Source organism: Pleurodeles waltl, chromosome 3_2, assembly GCF_031143425.1.
Source record: "Pleurodeles waltl isolate 20211129_DDA chromosome 3_2, aPleWal1.hap1.20221129, whole genome shotgun sequence".
NCBI classification, from domain to species: Eukaryota; Metazoa; Chordata; class Amphibia; order Caudata; family Salamandridae; genus Pleurodeles; species Pleurodeles waltl.
The window spans coordinates 99,074,622-99,094,646 of NC_090441.1; the positions used below are offsets into that span (position 1 = coordinate 99,074,622).

The following is a 20,025-nucleotide window of genomic DNA, read 5'->3' on the forward strand; positions in this document are numbered from 1 at the left end:
GAGCTATCAGTCATGTCCTTTCCCACCTAGCCATCACGGCCATCAGCCTCAGTCCTTTCGTGGCCATGGATGTGGCTTCCACAAGCCTCGTGGGGCCCAAAACCAGAGGCCTGCCCAATCTGCTCACCTCCTTCCCTCCCAGCAGCTGCACAGTCAAAGTGTCTTTAGTTTGCTTTCAGTCCAGCATAAGCACCTGGTTGGCAGCAGAATCCAGCCTCATCTGCGTCATTGGAGGGACATAACATCGGAAAAATTGTTGCTTCAGATTATTCAACTAGTTTACTCCCTTCCTTTTCAGCAAACCCTACCCATGCTCCCTCCATCCTAAGATCCTCTGTTAGAGGATCACCTCATGCTATTGCAGCTGCAAGTACTGGTCCTTCTGGCCAAAGGAGCCACCAAGAGGGTACCAGCATTAGAAGTAGATTGTGGTTAGTATTCTCGCTACTATCTGGTGCCAAATAATGAAAGGCTCCATCCTGTTGTAGATCTGCAAACTCTCAACTACAAAAGTTCAAGATGCTCCCTTTTGCTCAGGTCTTACCTGCCCTCAACCCTGAAGACTAGATGGTAATGTTGAACTTGCAGGGTGCTTATTTTCACATCCCTTTCCTGCTTACCCACAGACCTTACTTGCAGTTCACGGTGGGCCAGGAGCATTATCAGTTCGCCGTGCACCCCTTCACCCTTACCAATGCCCTATGGGTGTTCACCAAAGTGATAGTGGTGGTTGCAACTCATCTGCGGATGTTTGGGGCTCCAGTCTTCCCTAACCTCAGTGATTGGCTGTGGAAGGCAGGCTTGCCCCAAGCAGGCTTTTTCCCCCCTCCACACTAGGGAAAACCTCCTGCATTCACTGGAGTTCACTTTCAACGTGCCAAAGACTGTAGAGTCATCCTTGCCAGAGCTGCAGCCGACAGTACCAACAAATGTTATCGCCTGAAGTGGAGAAAGTTTTGCACATGGTGTAAACAGGCTCAGGTACATCCTTTCTCTTCATCGCCGGAGCAGATACTACCTTATCTGCGCCATCTGGCCAGATCAGGTTTGGCGAACTCTTTGATTAGAGTCCACTTAGCAGCAATTTCCCTCTATAGGTGTAGGGACAGCGCTCCTCCTTTTTGGTCCGCAAGGGTCATAAAACTATATCTTAGGGGGGGGGAGGTATTGCAGAAACCTCTAGGCGCCAGGGCAATTTTTTTTTTTTTTTTTTTTTTTAGAGATGGGGAGCGACCCATTAGGCAAGGGTCGCTCTCCTGGGGGGCAAATTGTATTTAGACCATTTCTGCCCCCCCTTGGGGGCAGATCGGCGGATTTTAGGTCAATCTGCCCCCAAGGGGGGCAGAAACAGCTAGGCACCGGGGATTTTTATTTTGTTGCGCCAATGTCACGCAAGGGGAGTGACCCCGTAGGCAAGGGTCGCTCCCCGGGGAGGGTTGGGGGGCAAATTTATTTTAGGCCATTTCTGACCGCCCCACCCGGGGCAGATCGGCCTTTTGTTATTAGGCCGATCTGCCCCCAGGGGGGACAAACCTCTAGGCGCCAGGGCTACATTTTTTTGTTTGTTTTTTTAGAGATGGGGAGTGACCCATTAGGCAAGGGTCGCTCCCCTGGGGGGGGCAAATTGTATTTAGACCGTTTCTGCCCCCCTTGGGGGCAAATCGGCTTATTTTAGGTCAATCTGCCCCCAAGGGGGGCAGAAACAACTAGGCACCGGCATCTTTTTTTTTTTTTTTTTGCCAATGTCACGCAGGGGCGACCCCGTAGGCAAGGGTCTCTCCCCGGGGAGAGTTGGGGGGGCAAATTTATTATTTTAGGCTATTTCTTCCCCCCCTGGGGCCGGCTGAGCTAGAATCCCTAGGATGTTGGGGAAAAAAGGACGCAAATTTGGCGTGGGTAGCTTATGTGAACAAAAAGTTCCTAAGGGCCTAAGTGCAAACTGCCCCAAATTGCCAAAAAAAAAAGGCTCAGCACAGGAGGGGGAAAAGGCCTGGCAGCGAAGGGGTTAAAGGACTTTTTCGATCTTTCCTACCAGTCAGGCCACCTCCACCATCGTAGCAGCTTAACCTAGTTTTGTCCCAATTAATGAAACCTCCATTCGAACCGATTCACAAAGCAGACTTAAACAATTTTAGCCTGAAAAATTGCTCTCCTTCTCGCTCTTACCTCAGCCAGAAGGGTGAGCGAGATCCAAGCATTTACTATCCAAGACCCTTTCTTACCGTTCAAGACAGACAGGGTAGTCTTACGAACAAATCCAAACTTTAAACTTAAAGTTCCTTTGGATTTCCACATTAATCAACCGGTGGTACTAAAATTGTATTTCCCAAATCCTTCAACACCGTCTGAACAGGCGCTTCATTAATTGGACATTAAAGTGTCTTAAATTTGATCTGGATAGAACTAGACATTTTAGAAAATCAAATCAACTTCTCATGGCATTCAGTGCTCCTAGAAAAAGGGGCAGTCGTTGTCCAAATAGGGGAATGCAAGATGGATAGCCTCTGCTATTGATTGTCATAGAGCGGCAGGGAAACCTCTGCACAGACCAACTCCTGCACATTCAACAAGGACAATGGCCGCATCCACGGCGCTCTTTGCAGGCATACCCATTCAAGGCATTTGCAGGGTGGCCACCTGGAAATCAACGCATAGGTTTGCAAAGCATTATTGTTTGGAAGAAACACCTCAGGGTGATGTAGCGGTAGGACAAGCAGTATTGCAACATTTATTCCAGTAACGGTGAACTGTTGTATTTTCTTCATTTCTTTTTTCCGCCAGCCCAGTTGTTTTGCGCACATTGTATAATGTTGTATTCTTCCCTTGATAATGCACTAATCATCATTTATCATGCTACATTCATGGAGATGTTTATTTCAGTGATTGTGGTAATGCTTATCATACAATGTGCTTCATTACTGCTTGCTATTCTGATTCAAGCATGTGAATCTATGAAAGTTCCAATACTGGAGTATGAACATGAGTTACTTACCTGTAACTGTAGTTCTCCAGTATTGGAATCTTTCATAGATTCACATGCGACCCTCCCTCCTCCCCTGAGAAGCTCACTGTTATATGTTCTCTTCAGATATTTTGATACTCGTGCTTTGGAAAATCTGAGGGACTGGAGGTTCAGAGGAGGGTTCTAGAGGGAGGGGAAGCCTGTTTGGCTGAAACTTGAGTTTGGTCCTTTTTTCTCAGAGACAGGGATAGGCTACTAAGGTGGATGTCTTAAGGCCTTTTTCCATTATAGTTGCTATTACATTGCTATTATAATGTACCGGGGAATCCCATCTCGACGACGGGGAATGATTCAAGCATGTGAATCTATGAAAGATTTGAATACTGGAGAACTACAGTTACAGGTAAGTAACTCATTTTCTTCTGGGTCCTTCCCCTAAACAAGACACCTGGTCACTTGGTCTCCAAGTGGCCAGGCCCCTTAGCACCATTTTAAGTCTCTAGTAAATGGTACCCCTGGTTCCTAGGTACTGAAGAGTGTCCCTAAGAGCTGCAGCACAGTTTGTGCCACTCTATGGTACCCAGAACCAACCTCATACAGACTGCCACTGCAGGCTGCATGACAAAGGTGCTCCAAAAACCGGTAACACTGCGTGGCACACAGCCTGTGTTCCCTGTCCCCTAAACACTGCATGTAATTTGTGTAAGTCACCCTTACAGCAGGCCTTACACCCCTAAGGAAGGGTGCATTATATTACATGTGTGGACATATCTGCAAGAGCAGATATGCCCCTATTATGCCTCTGCTGACTCTTAGACATAGTAAATGAAGCCGTTTTAAGTACATGTGCTGGACACTAGACAATATGAGTTCCCTAGCTACATGATGGCTTCACTGAAACTAGGGATGTTTGGGTATCAAACATTTCATATTAATAAACTCTTAGAGGTGCCCCCTGAAAATCTACCAACTGCGGGTGAGCTAACTGACTAGTTCTAGCCAACCTACCACCAACAGATGAGGTTCAGACCCCCAAGGGTGAGAGCCTTTGCTTTCTGTAGGTCAGAGAAAAACCGACTCCAGCAGGGGTGTTTCATAACCCTCCCAACAGGATGACGTGCAAATCTGCATTCCAAGGCAGGAAGCTTCAAAGGAGCCCACTGCCCTTAGTATGCAGGTCTGGCTCTCCTCAGCTGGAAATACAGCCCCCTCCTGCCACATGGCTCATTCAACACCTGGACAGGCAGGAAGTTAGCTGTGCAGAGGCGTGTTGCAATGCAGGCTCGACACACTGATCGCGTGACCAGCCTGAACTGAACACAGTCTTAGGAATTCTGCCATCTTGTGTCTGGTAGAATTAGGAATCCTGTGACAGGGTGATGCCCACTCCCTAAAGGAAGTGGTCATTTAGGGGATGTAGTGACCCCAGGGGTAAGGAGCCCATTTGCTACTCCCCTTAATGCCCCCTAAACTGAGTATTTAGGGGACACCAAGATATCAGGAAAACAGATCTTTGCAGGACAAAGGCCTCCTGAACCTGAGAACTGAGGAGCACATCTGACTTGGCTCCAACCCTCCTAGCCTTCCCGCTGCACCCAACCCTCGAGGAGCAATTGGCCTGTCCTGCTGCTGCAGCCTCCAGGAAACCGGGAGAGCTGCCATTGCTTTGCAACTCACCAAGAACTCCCTTGGGGCAGAGGTGCTCCGTCCCTGCTTCTGCAGGCAAACCAGGAAAGAACAGTGAGGACCAGAACCTCCAAAAAGCCGATGCCAGCCAGCACCACTGCACCCAATTGTCCTAGCTCGTGCTGAAGTGGGCCCATGGTGCCCCGGCTGGTTCCCAGGCCCTCCAGAGTATAAGCCCACCTTGGGCTTGCCCACTGTGGACTTCCCAACAGCGTCTGCAGAAGGCTACCATACCGCAACTGCCTCCAGTGACGGAGACATGATGGTCCACTGCACCAGGACGCCCTGGGCGAAGGAGAAGAGGACCACAGGTGTCCATGAGACCTGAGCCCACTCGTAGGTCAGCCAGACTGGACCACCAGTCCACATCTGCAGCCTGATTCTGTGGGCCCCCTCTCCTGTGACTGCCCCCGATGACAGAAATCTTGCCGGTCTAAATTACCTCAGCACCCAGATGCCTCGGACCAAGGAGAACAGGACCACTGGTGTCCCTTCATCCCAGAGCATCACAAGTCTTGATCCCCCTTGGTGGTTCACCCGAATTGGACTCTGTCCACCTCTGCAGCAACTTTGTGACTGAACCAATCCCCATAGATTTACACGGGCACCCAATGTTGAACTGCACCCAGGTGCCCCAGTGCTGCCCAAGGTGACCTTTTGGTGTGGCCTTGGACCTTGCCCCATACTTGCCTTAAGTCCAGGAGATTGGTCCTGTAAGCCGCTGTAGTATAGCTGTGTGCAGTGCTTGTTCTTCCTCCACAAGATAGCATTGCTGCTTCTGGAAAAAATGCACTTTTGCAAACTCTAAAAACCCATAACTCAAAGTCCTCACCTGATTCCAGTGAACTTGATATCTAAATTTATATAAAATAACTTATTTTTATGAATTGGTGTCGGATTTCTTTGAGTGTCTCACTTACTGGCTATATGCCTTACATGATTGGCACTACCCTCTGATAACTGCTCGCCCACACTACCACAAAAGAGAGCATTTGGGATGTAATTTGTGCCCCTGTTATACCTTTGGGCTTTGCCGGATTCTTTGCACAGTGTTCCTTTTTTTTGGTCCACTATATAAAGAGACAGCTTCCTACAGCCATCACCCAACCTTTCATGATCTTAACTAGAGCCAGGAGCTTAGCACCTCTTTTCTTTTAAGGAGACATCCCTACACAAACCCCACATAGGGTCTCTGGCTATTTGTAACAAGTAAACAAATTTGGAAGCAGATATGTACTTCTTTAGTACACTTTTACTTCCCTCCTCCTACCCACCCGCTGTGACAGTCCTGAGATACCACCGCCACCACCCTGAAAGGCATCTTAACTGAGCCAACCAGATATGGGCGATAATGGCCAAGAGCCCGAGGGCTAGGCTTGTCAGAGGTGACTATGCTCGCAAATTTACAGTCAACTTCACGGGGAGCCAGGAAGCCCTCACATTCCTCTCAGATATATAGCAGCCATGGGCTGCAACTCACACCACTCGTACATTGTTATTCTGCACTCTGCAGCTGCTCCACAATCGGCTATCCGAGCCGTCAGACCCGATCCAAAGGACTGCTCCTGGACAGGCTCAACAAGCACTAGGGCACAGTAATAAGTGACAACATCAGGCGATCGAGCACAAATGGGCGGGCATGAGCTCGGTGGCATAATGCATGTCGCATAAACGTCATGAGGAGGATCTGAAGGAACTGTATGGGGAAAGGTCATAACCCTATACAGATTGCTTTGGATTTTATTATTTTTGTCAACTGCCAGTATAAGTCACTGAGATAATAAACAGTGCACATCTGGGTATGTTAAGCATTACTCTGACATATTTTCGATAAGCAGATATTTTTTTTTCTTCTTCAGTGGGTATTTCAGAAGTGCATGTTATAGTATGTTACAGTAATCAAAGTATGCACCTAAAATTGCACAAATCACTTTGTGGTGGTAGGGGCAATCATTTTTTGAGGGGGGATATGAATATGTAAGAAGCAAGATAATGTAACCTTTGTAATCTTAGTTGAGCAGTTAATTTTACTGTTAATCCTAGATTGCCAGCTGAAGTAGATTGGTTCTCTAACTCTGAGGACCACTATGATTGAGTCCAAATAGACTGGGATTCTCCGAGAACGATAATGTCTGGTTCTATGGCATCTGTCGCTGTAGATACACATGGTATGCATTAGCTCGCCATCTGGTGTTGGGTCGGAGTGTTACAAGTTGTTTTTCTTCGAAGAAGTGTTTTCGAGTCACTGGACCGAGTGGCTCCTCCTTCTGTGCTCATTGCGCATTGGCGTCGACTCCATCTTCGATTGTTTTCTTTCCGCCATCGGGTTCGGACGTGTTCCTGTCGCTCCGAGTTTCGGAACGGAAAGATAGCTGAAAACGGAAGATTTTCGACGGTATCGTTGCGATCCGGTTCGAGATAAACACATACGACAACGCATTGAACATCGAAGCGCTTCGGTGCCCTTCGGGGTAGATTTCGGCACACCGTCGGGGCCTAGTCGGCCCGACCGCGTGGAGAACAACGCTGATGGAACGGACCCCGTTTCGATTCTGCCCTGAATGCCACAACAAATATCCTTATACGAACCAACACTCGGTCTGTAACCTGTGCCTGTCACCCGAGCACAGCGAAGAATCCTGTGAGGCCTGTCGGGCGTTCCGGTCCCGAAAAACTCTGCGCGACCGTCGAGCGAGAAGACTGCAGATGGCGTCCACGCCAAAAGAGCATCGACAGTTCGAGACAGAAGAGGAACAGGAGGAATCCTTTTCCATCCAGGATTCAGACTCCGATGAACTCGACCATCCAAAAACAGTGAGTAAGACGTCGAGATCAGAAATTAAAAAAGGCAAAAAGGCCCAGGGGACGCCACTGCCAACCGGCCATGGCTCAACCCAAATTCACGGTGACCAACAATCGGCACCGAAAAAGGCCCATTCAGTGTCGAGATCGTCCGACTCCGGTCGAGACACCGGCACGCAGCCTCCTCGGGACCGAGAGAGTGCTAAAGAGAAGCATCAACACCGAGAGTTCGTTGTCGACACGGATCGACGCCGAGACAGTGGCGCCGAAGATCATAGAGGCCAAGATTTTTCGGCACAAAAGAAGAGGAAGGTTACCTCGGAGCCGAAAAAACAAACAACAGGGTTTTCGGAGCCGAGAAAAGCACCAACAGACCCAGTTTCAGGCTCCTATACTGAAGAACTTTCTATGTCTTCACAAATGAAAAGACGCAGATTCGAACAGGAACTGCAATCCACTGAAGTGGATCACACGCAGAAGCGTATCTTTGTTCAGCAGGGGACAGGGCAAATCAGTACCCTTCCACCTGTCAAAAGAAAGAGAACACTTAAGTTTGTAGCACGAGAGGCTCCTCAGCAACAAACAGCAAAGACGGTAACACCTCCTCCCTCGCCTCCACCTGTAACTCCGGCTTCACCAACTTACACCCCGTCACATTCGCCAGCTCACACCGCCATGAGCCACGACGACCAAGATCAAGACGCGTGGGACTTGTACGATGCACCAGTGTCTGATAACAGCCCAGACACATACCCAACTAGGCCATCACCACCTGAGGACAGCACAGCCTATTCACAAGTGGTGGCTAGAGCAGCTCAGTTCCATAATGTGGAACTACACTCTGAACAAGTAGAGGATGACTTTTTATTTAACACCCTCTCCTCCACCCACAGCTCCTACCAGAGCCTGCCTATGCTCCCAGGCATGCTTCGCCATGCAAAGGAGATCTTCAAAGAGCCAGTCAAAAGCAGGGCAGTAACGCCTAGAGTGGACAAAAAATATAAGGCGCCTCCTACGGACCCTGTATTCATCACCTCTCAGCTGCCACCAGATTCTGTGGTGGTAGGGGCTGCCAGAAAACGGGCAAATTCACACACTTCTGGGGATGCACCTCCCCCAGATAAAGAAAGCAGAAAGTTTGATGCAGCCGGGAAGAGGGTCGCTGTCCAGGCAGCAAACCAGTGGCGCATCGCAAACTCACAAGCGCTGCTAGCGAGATACGACAGAGCCCACTGGGATGAGATGCAGCATCTCATTGAACATCTCCCAAAAGATCTACAAAAAAGAGCAAAACAGGTTGTTGAAGAAGGTCAAAACATTTCCAACAATCAAATACGCTCCTCTATGGATGCAGCAGACACAGCCGCAAGGACCATTAATACGTCGGTTACCATCCGTAGGCACGCATGGCTCAGAACGTCTGGATTCAAGCCGGAAATTCAGCAGGCAGTACTTAACATGCCAGTAAACGAAAAAATGCTGTTCGGTCCGGAGGTCGACACAGCCATAGAAAAGCTCAAAAAGGACACTGACACTGCCAAGGCCATGGGCGCACTCTACTCCCCGCAGAGCAGAGGATCTTATACCACCTTCCGCAAAACACCTTTTAGAGGAGGGTTTCGGGGTCAGGCCACACAAGCCAGTACCTCACAGTCCGCACCGTCCACCTACCAGGGACAGTACAGGGGAGGCTTTCGGGGCCAGTATAGAGGAGGGCAATTCCCTAGAAATAGAGGAAGATTTCAAAGCCCCAAAACCACTACCAACAAGCAGTGACTCACACGTCACTCACCCCCCCCACACAACACCAGTGGGGGGAAGGATAGGTCAATATTACGAAGCATGGGAGGAAATAACTACAGACACATGGGTCCTAGCAATTATCCAACATGGTTATTGCATAGAATTCCTGCAATTCCCTCCAGACATACCACCAAAATCACAAAATTTATCAAAACACCATTCACAGCTTCTAGAGATAGAAGTTCAAGCATTACTGCAAAAAAATGCAATAGAATTAATACCAAGCACACAAATAAACACAAGAGTTTATTCACAGTACTTCTTGATACCAAAAAAGGACAAAACACTGAGACCAATTCTGGACCTCAGAGTAGTAAACACATTCATCAAATCAGACCACTTTCACATGGTCACACTACAAGAAGTGTTACCATTGCTCAAAAAACACAACTACATGACAACCCTAGACCTCAAAGACGCATATTTCCATATACCAATACATCAATCACACAGAAAATATCTAAGGTTTGTATTCAAAGGAATACATTACCAATTCAAAGTATTGCCTTTCGGTTTAACAACCGCTCCAAGGGTATTCACAAAATGCCTAGCAGTAGTCTCTGCACACATCAGAAGGCAGCAAATACATGTATTCCCGTATCTAGACGACTGGCTAATCAAAACCAGTTCGCTCACACAATGCTCAAACCACACAAATCAAGTTATACAAACCCTCTACAAACTAGGGTTCACCGTCAACTTTGCAAAATCCAACATTCAGCCAAGCAAAGTACAGCAATATCTAGGGGCCATAATAGACACGACAAAAGGAGTAGCAACGCCAACTCCACAAAGAATTCACAATTTCAACAGAGTCATTCAACACATGTCTCCAAATCAAACAATACAAGCAAGAACAATACTACAGCTCCTAGGCATGATGTCCTCATGCATAGCCATTGTCCCAAACGCAAGACTGCACATGAGGCCCTTACAACAATGCCTAGCCTCACAGTGGTCTCAAGCACAGGGTCACCTTCTAGATCTGGTGTTAATAGACCGCCAAACTTACCTCTCGCTTCTATGGTGGAACAGTATAAATTTAAACAAAGGGCGGCCTTTCCAAGACCCAGTGCCACAGTACGTAATAACAACAGATGCTTCCATGACAGGGTGGGGAGCACATCTCAATCAACACACCATAAGAGGACAATGGAACATACATCAAACAAAACTGCATATAAATCATCTAGAATTATTAGCAGTTTTTCAAGCACTAAAAGCTTTCCAACCAATCATAACCCACAAATACATCCTTGTCAAAACAGACAACATGACAACGATGTATTATCTAAACAAACAAGGAGGAACACATTCAACGCAGTTAAGCTTATTAGCTCAAAACATATGGAAGTGGGCAATCCACCATCAAATTCGCCTCATAGCACAGTTTATTCCAGGGATCCAGAATCAACTGGCAGACAATCTCTCTCGAGATCACCAACAAGTCCACGAATGGGAAATCCACCCACAAATTCTGAACACCTACTTCACACTCTGGGGAACACCTCAGATAGACTTATTTGCAACAAAAGAGAACGCAAAATGCCAAAACTTCGCGTCCAGATACCCACACAAGCAATCCCAAGGCAATGCCCTATGGATGAACTGGTCAGGAATATTTGCTTACGCTTTTCCTCCTCTCCCTCTCCTCCCTTATCTAGTGAACAAATTGAGTCAAAACAAACTCAAACTCATTTTAATAGCACCAACGTGGGCAAGACAACCCTGGTACACAACACTGCTAGATCTTTCTGTAGTACCCCACATCAAACTGCCGAACAAACCAGATCTGTTAACGCAACACAACCAACAGATCAGACACCCAGATCCAGCATCGCTGAATCTAGCAATCTGGCTCCTGAAATCCTAGAATTCGGACACTTACAACTTAGCCAAGAGTGTATGGAGGTCATAAAGCAGGCAAGAAGGCCATCCACTAGACACTGCTACGCAAGTAAGTGGAAAAGATTTGTTTGTTACTGCCATCATAATCAGATACAACCACTAGACGCAACTCCAAAACATATAATAAATTACTTGCTCCATTTACAAAAAGCAAGGCTAGCCTTCTCTTCTATTAAAATACACCTTGCAGCAATATCTGCATACCTGCAGACTACCTATTCAACTTCCTTGTATAGGATACCAGTCATCAAAGCATTCATAGAAGGTCTTAAAAGAATTATACCACCAAGAACACCACCTGTTCCTTCATGGAACCTAAACGTGGTCCTAACAAGACTCATGGGCCCACCTTTCGAACCCATGCACTCTTGCGGAATACAATTCCTAACCTGGAAAGTTGCCTTTCTCATCGCCATTACATCTCTGAGAAGAGTAAGTGAAATTCAAGCGTTCACAACACAGGAACCTTTTATACAAATACATAAAAATAAGGTCGTCCTACGACCTAATCCAAAATTTTTACCAAAAGTTATTTCACCGTTCCATCTAAATCAAACGGTAGAACTACCTGTTTTTTTCCCACAGCCAGATTCTGTGGCTGAAAGAGCACTACATACATTAGATGTCAAAAGAGCATTAATGTACTACATTGACAGAACAAAGAACATCAGAAAGACTAAACAGCTATTTATTGCATTCCAAAAACCTCATGCAGGTAACCCAATATCAAAACAAGGTATAGCCAGATGGATTGTTAAATGCATCCAAATCTGCTACCTTAAAGCAAAAAGACAACTGCCCATTACTCCCAGGGCACATTCAACCAGGAAAAAAGGTGCTTCAATGGCCTTTTTAGGAAACATCCCAATGCATGAAATATGTAAGGCAGCCACATGGTCTACGCCTCACACATTCACCAAACACTACTGTATAGATGTGCTATCCGCACAACAAGCCGCAGTAGGTCAAGCTGTATTAAGAACTCTATTTCAGACAACTTCTACTCCTACAGGCTAATCCACCGCTTATGGGGAAATAACTGCTTACTAGTCTATGCATACCATGTGTATCTACAGCGACAGATGCCATCGAACTGAAAATGTCACTTACCCAGTGTACATCTGTTCGTGGCATCAGTCGCTGAGATTCACATGGGCCCACCCACCTCCCCGGAAGCCTGTAGCAGTTCAGAAGTTACCTTCAATTTTGTACATTTGTATATATATTATTTAAACCTTTAATAGGTACATACTTACACACTTCATTGCGCGGGCACTATTACTATAGTACAACTCCTACCTCACCCTCTGCGGGGAAAACAATCGAAGATGGAGTCGACACCCATGCGCAATGAGCACAGAAGGAGGAGCCACTCGGTCCAGTGACTCGAAAACACTTCTTCGAAGAAAAACAACTTGTAACACTCCGACCCAACACCAGATGGCGAGCTAATGCATACCATGTGAATCTCAGCGACTGATGCCACGAACAGATGTACACTGGGTAAGTGACATTTTCATTTTGTTCTGAATTGAGCTTCAATAGGCTCTTTTCCATCCATAAAGTTACTTTCTTCAAAGTGTTAATAAAGTTAGAATGTCTTGCGGGTAATCACGATTCATGATTAAAATCATATGAGTTTTTTCTGCGTAGGTCATGCGGTCCAGCTCAGATAATCTGGCATTGTGTTAGAGTAGTTGGGCTCTAAGATTAACCCCGGTGAAACTTCTCACTTTGTTCTGGAATAGTGTGATATTTTATGAGGACAGCGCCATTTCCCGATAATGATTCTTCAAAAAGATTGAGAGCCATCCCATGGCTGCATCTTATTTTCCAGTTTTGAGATGCATTGTGTGATAGTCTTGACGTTTGTGGTAGAGCCAACAGGATGAGAACAGACACTCAAGCCCTGTCTTGGATCACCCGCAGCCTGCCAATCACAACTTGAGTACTAATTCTGTTCCATAACTTGAATTCATCCAGGATTGCATTCTTATTGCAAACCATGAAATCTGGGTATTTAGCAACCTTTCTACCACTTTGGACATAAAGCACATCAAGGAGATTGGCTGCAGTTGATGAACATTCCTGGGTCAGTGTTTGGCTTCTGTTATAAAGACATGATCATTTCTTTTTTCCAGTCTTCAAGGACCACTGGTTTCTGTTAGCATAGTTGGTATTAAATCCATTTCTAAATGAAAGATTTTTCTAGACTGGGATTTAGTAGTGAACCAGAAATTGCCCTTGGACCTAGCTGTCACACCTCCTTTGCTGAAATTGTGAAGAATAGTCAGCGACCTATTTGGGTGGTCTGTTTTAAGACAAATGGGATCTTGTAACTGATTAAAATTACTTAGTGATTTATTAATGGAGTTCTACATTATTTCGATCTTATCGGAGAGGTACCAAGCTAATGACTCACATAATTCAGGACTTGATGAAACCACAGGATTGCAGCAGGTAGCACTATATAACTCCTTTACAGTGTTGAAAACCTTATTTCCCCTATTATTAGCTGTACAAATGCAATGTGCCTCTTGCAGCCAACTGTTATCACAATAGGAATAGTTGTACTCATTTATTGACATGTCCTACACATTTGTGAAATTGCTTTCTTTGTGTGACCTATGATCCTGTGAAGTTGTTTAGCCTTGTTTCTCATTTGTATGGTCTAACCTTTCTATAGCAAGACCAGCAACCTGAATTTAATTAAAAAAAAAAAAATTAACTCTGTCAAAAGAAGTGGCAGGAGATGGAGTTGAAGTCTCTTAAAAGCAAATAAAATAAATTGAGGCCTGGTGTTTTGTGTGGCAAAATACCATTGTGAGAAAAACAGCAATACACATGAGGGAGAACACCTCTTTGGAATGTTGCTGTTTGGGTAGTATCTTATTTATTTTGCTTTCTTTGTTTTTTGTTTTAGCTGAAGCTATGGGAAAACCTGAACCCATGGCTGTCCCATATCAGAAATTTGAGGCAAACCCCAATGACTTGTTTGTTGAAGGGCTTCCAGAAAACATTCCATTCAGGAGTCCATCTTGGTACGGCATCCCTAGGTTGGAAAAAATTATTCAAGTGGGCAACCGAATCAAATTTACAATTAAAAAGTAAGTTTTAAGACAAGACTTTAAAGCTAAAATGCTTCTATAGTCTAAACATTTATGCTGCTGTGCATCTTCACTTTGACCGTTTTAAATGTATTATTGCATTTAACCTGACATATCTGTCTCAAGTTCCAGACTCTCTTTACAGAAATGAAATGTAAGTTGAAAAAGTGTGTGTTGTGAAAGTCACAAACACTGCTAATTAATTTAGGAGCAGCAGGAACATTTTAAAAACAGTTCCAAAAGTCACTTCCTCACAAACTCTCCAAAACTGTTCCACTATGTTTAATTACATTGGCCTTAAGGCATTTTGAAAGTGATTCTCTAAAGGCTTGCCAACAGCCAAATGCAATTTTAAGATACAGGCTGCAGTTTGATTTGCTCTGGTGTTATACCAATAATCCACACTATTGATTTGTGAAGCTAAGCTGCTTTATATTTGCATGTTGCCACATTTCCCTGTGTTTTTTCCCGCAATAGGCATACTTGAGCTATCACGGCTAGGAATGGATATTTGGGTCGGGGAAGGTCAAAGTGCACCCCGTATGTCATACTGACTACTGTTCTCTCTATCCACACTGTGTGTGAAATTTCAATGGTGACATGATTCATAAAAAGAGGCACAATTCTCTTTACCTGTACCCCTGTGGTGCAGCCTGGCTGGACTGTCTGTCGGCTCCACTTCGTAGAGTCTTCACATTCTCTCAAAACTGGGGTATATATTACCTTTGTGATGTGTGTGTATGCACACACGTACAAAACCTGGAAGAGGAGTAATGTGTGTATATGCTGAACTAGATGGTGTCCTTTATGCTGAGTTGCAAGTGTCTATTTTGGTCACTAGAACCCACCTGTACTCCTCTCCTGAATCCTTCTCAGAAATAAGCTTTTCCTGATGGGTGAAGGCCATTCAGCTAAATCCCTTTCAAGTAGTTGCAGTTCCCCTGTCAGAGTGAAACCTGTATCCTGCCCGTTTTCCTGTTTGTGGTCACGTTCCCCAGCATTGGGTCTTTCCCAGATTACCATCCTTGAATTATTCCCTCATGTCAGTGTAGGAAGCTGGCTTTGTATATACTATATAAAAATGAGATCTAGTGTGTACAGAGTCCAGGGATTTCCCAGAAGATTAACAGTCTAAAGTAGATAATACTAATGTTCTCTTTTGTGGTAATGTGGTTCAGCAGTTAGGCTTATCAGAGGGTAGTACAAAGCTTACACACACAGGCAATAAATGAGGCACACCCTCATTGACTAACTCCAGGCCAGTTGTTTTTATATAGCAAAATATATTTTGTTACTTTATTTCTGGAACCACAAGATTCAGTTTGCAAGTAAGTACATTTGTAAGTAAGTATCGGGCATACGTATCAACACCACTTTGTTACCGTTTGGTAAGTTAAACGGTTTTCGAGAAAATAACAAATATGTGTTTTAAAAGCTGACAGTGTAATTTTTAAACACAGCTCTGTGGGGGAGAAAAATTAGCACAGTCTCAAGGTAAGTGCACGGCTTACAGTTCCAATCTACGTGCGTTAGGATGTCTACAGGTTTAGGTTCAAGTTACCCCAAACACCCACCACATGGTGAAAACCGAGTGCAAAGGTCAAAGTTGATGTAGATTTAACATGGGCTCCTATGGAGACTGGGAGAACTCAGAATCAGGTCTGCTTGCAGGTAAGTACCTGCGTCTTCGGAGGCATACCTGGGGGGGGTTTAGAGGAGCACCAGGGGGCCATAGGTCAGCACCAAACACACACCCTCAGCAGCGCAGGGTGTAAACACAGCGCCGAGCTCCCAATGCTTTCCATTAGGGAAACCCCGTGGGCTCCAAGATGCTGCAGGCTAAGTCCATGGGGTCGTTTCTGGAAAACCGCAGGCTGGATAAGGAGGAGGGTGCCTGCTGGACAGTGGTCAGATTCCCCAAGGCGAGGCATCAGGTTTCCTCATCCGGTTCTCTCGCGGTCAGGGGTTCCTCCGGATTTAGGCTGCAGGCGTGTTGGACAGGAGGGGGTCAACCCTGGGTGAACACTAGGGCAGAATCACCTGGGGACCAGCTCTAACCGGTTGGGCCACCAGGACACGGGCCGTGGGCATCATGTGCAGACTGGGCTGGACTCCCAGATCCAGGGTAGTTCTGGAGTTCTTTGTTGGAGTTTCTTTTTGGACAGGGCCGCTGTCCACAGGAGATCTTGGTCCTCTGAGGTGCAGACAGTGCTCTTGAGGCTTTTAAGAGGTTGCCGGTCCTGCAGGATGCATTGCCTTCTAATAGCAGGGCTTCAGAAGCTGGGGACAGGCCTGTAGGGCTGGGGCCAAGTCAGTTGGTATCTTCTCTGCTGGGGGTCAGCTTAGCAGTCCTCCTTTCTTCTTGTCTTCTTGGGAACGTCTGGAATCTGACGAGCTAGGTTCAGGGGAGCCCTTAAATCTTGTATTTAGGGGCGAAACAGGGGTCAGAGGGCAGTAGCCAATGGCTACTGTCCGTGAGGGTGACTACACCCTTCCGGTGTCCACTCCCATTGGGGAGGAGGGACACAGACCTAACTCTATTGGTCCCTGTCCTCTAAACCAAGATAGAGGATTTTGCAAGGAAGGGGTCACTTGAGTTCTGGACCCCTTAGGGGTAGTTTCCTGCCGGATATGCCATCAGAAGTGGGGCTTTGTCTGGGGGGCAGGCATCTCCACTAGCTGGAGTGCCCTGGGACACTGTAACAAGAGGCCTGAGCCTTACAGTTCCTGGAGGGGGGAGGTGTGAAGCACCTCCGCCCGGTGCAGGCTTTGTTTCTTGCCACAGAGAGTACAAAGGCTTTCACCCCATGTGATCAGACAATCGTCTGGAAGTGGCAGGCTGGCACAGACCAATCAGTCCTACACTAGAAGTTTGGCTAAAATACAGAGGGCATCTCTAAGATGCCCTCTGGGTGCATTTTTCAATAAATCCAACACTGGCATCAGCGTGGGTTTATAGTGCCCAGACGTTTGATACCAAACTTCCCAGACTTCAGTGAAATCATTATGGAGCTTTGGAGTTTGTAATGACAAACTCCCAGCCCATAAACTCAGTATGACCACACTGTACTTACAATGTCTAAGAATGGACTTAGACACTTTCGGGGCATATTGCTCATGCAACTGTGACCTCACCTTTGGTATAGTGTACCCTGCCTTAGGGCTGTAAGGCCTGCTAGAGGGGTGACTTACCTATGCCACAGGCAGTGGTTTGTGGGCATGGCACCCTGAGAGGGGTGCCATGTCAACTTTCTTTTTCTCCCAACCAGCACATACAAGCTGCAGTGGCAGTGTGCATGTGTTAAGTGAGGGGTCCCTTGGGTCCCCAGGGTGGCATAATACATGCTGCAGCCCTTGGTGACCTCCCCTACCATTAGTACCTTGTGCCAGGAGTGTGCCAATTGTGGAAACAATGGCACATTTTTATTGAAAGAACACTGGTGCTGGAGCCTGATTAGCAGGGTCCCAGCACACTCTGTCAAGTCAGCATCAATATCAGGCAAAAGGTGGGGGGTACCTAGAAGAGGGAGCCATTTTCCTACATGAGCTGTTTTGGTAATCCAAAATCGAGCATATAAATTCAATAGAAGATCCGGTGTTGGAGAAACAAAATTACTTATCTGAACCTACAGAGACCACCCACCTTTGTGTTCAAGAAGCTGCCAAAAAATTCATTTACATACACCTGACATTTTGTGCCTCTGAGAAGGGTTGGGGCTACGGGCCACCCCCACCATGCTAGCTACACTCTAAGAATGAGTTGGATGGGCTACTTGTAGTTAATGCTTCTTTTCAATATTAGTTGCTTGGTTGGAGCACTGCTCTGTCCCCATTGATTACTGAGGGTTCCCAGCAAACATCGGAGCAATTCAATGTATGAAGCATACTAGTGCCTGAGAACTGCAATTACTGTTAAATAACGCATCTAATAGAGACTTCTGGCTGCAGATTCTTTACTTTAGAATTATCCCCGGGTGTCAGACTGGGTCTGGAAATTTTTCGTGAGCAGGACCCCTGTGCGCAGGTAGGTGGCAACGTTCAGCTCCATGTAGCGTGGTCTGCACCAAAAGTGCTTGGCACAGTGCCTATATAGGCGCCACCCAGGCTCACCTACCTCAGTTCTTTTCTCTCCGTGCCAGCCAGCGCAGTTATAGGGAAGAGCTACTTCTAGTAATTTTTTGTCTTAACATTTTTCTACATTTTGTCAAATTCTTTTGAAGTCTTTCCTCATGGTGTTGCAGGAATGTCATCCAAGAAGGCCAGTTTCAAGCCCTGCAGCACCGATTATGGACAGATGTCTGTGCTGGGCCCACATCTTTGTATGCATTTGGTGCCTCGAGCGGAACCACAACCCTAAGTCCTGCTCCGACTGCTGCGCAATTAACCTGAAGGCCTTGAGGAAGCGATCCCTCAGGTTCCTGGCGGCTTTGTTTGCAATACCATGACAACCTGATTTTTCAGGAGCCAGAGTGACCCCGTCCAACTTAGAGTTCTAGAAGGCCAGGTGGCTCATTTTTTAGTGGCCAGACACCTCAGGTGTGCCTTTGGTCCATGAGGGGTCGGTAGAGGCCCCTTCTGGTCCGGCGCCAGTCCCTGCTGCAGTAGGACCCTAAAGATCTGTTCCTGGATCTGGACCAATGCCGGTTGTACCATCTCAACCATCACTGGCTCTGGTCCTAGTGCCCGCAACCTATCCCCTCCCCCCCACAATTCTGCTCCTCGTCTCAGACAGAGAGTCTGAGGGGCTTTGTCCGGCACCATATCCAGCCCATCTGGAGCCATGTCTTTCAGACTGAAGCCTGAGCCCCATCCCTATGGATTGGGGCTCTGGGAGGAATTGCAGGGGTCGCTGGGCTCTCAGGAACACCAGCCTTGTAGCACCTTGAACTGGTGTGAGGCCAATGGACTGGATGCTTCTCCAGATACTGGTATGCTTTATTTCCCTACTGTGGCTACGGTCATTTGCCTAGGGTCAGGCCCTCAGTTTGCCCTCGGTGGCAGTCAAAACGAACGTCTTGAGAAAAGTGCTTCAGCTGGGAATGTCCCCATCAGAACTGCTTATCTTATTTTTTATGAGGCACTTACTTATGTCCTGCTTGGGACTTGGTCCAAGCCCAGCACAGGGGCTCCTGCGAACAGGACTATGGCTTACCGCCACCACCCAAGTTTCCTGACAGAACACCTCACTCTAGAGAGCTTGGTAGTTCAGCTTCCATCTTCCATGTAAATCCTGGTGCATTCCCAACTGCACCACCGGATCATGAATCTAAGTGGCTGGAAACTTTGAGAAAGAAGATGTTTTCTTCCACCGGTCTGGCACTGTGGGCCATGAGCTCTGCGTGCCTTTTGGGCTGCTACTCCCGTGCGCGGTGGGATACAGTTGTGCATGTGCTAGCAAATGGTCCTGGAGGAAGCCTGGGCCATACTCTCCCAGGTTGTTTCCGATGGGAGGCATGCAGCAAAGTTCACCACCGGCTGTAGACTGGACGCCACAGACTCACCGGGCAGAGCAGTTTCATTGGCGGTGGCCGGCGCCATGGCTGTATCCAGACGTCGCTGATGAACATGTCCTTGGATGGCTGTCTTTTCGGAGACGAGGTGGTTTCAGCACTGGAATGCTTTAAGGACAGCAGGGCTGTGGCCATGAACCTAGAACTTTCCCTGACTCCCGACCCCCAATCAGCCTTTCTCTCGCAAAAGGGGCTTATAGATGCGTCCTTAGCCACCCAGACACCGCACTGTGCACACTTCCTAGCC

General features: G+C 46.8%; 1 protein-coding gene across 2 annotated transcripts in view; it reads left to right on the forward strand.

Annotated features, from left to right (window-relative positions):
- Nucleotides 1-20,025, forward strand: part of GTF2I (general transcription factor IIi) — a 1,115,084-nt gene that overhangs the window by 559,544 nt on the left and 535,515 nt on the right. For both annotated transcript variants that reach the window (XM_069226909.1, XM_069226910.1), the window contains one exon: nt 14,085-14,268. In XM_069226909.1, coding sequence (XP_069083010.1) covers nt 14,085-14,268 — 184 coding nt within the window. The remainder of the gene's footprint in view (nt 1-14,084; nt 14,269-20,025) is intronic.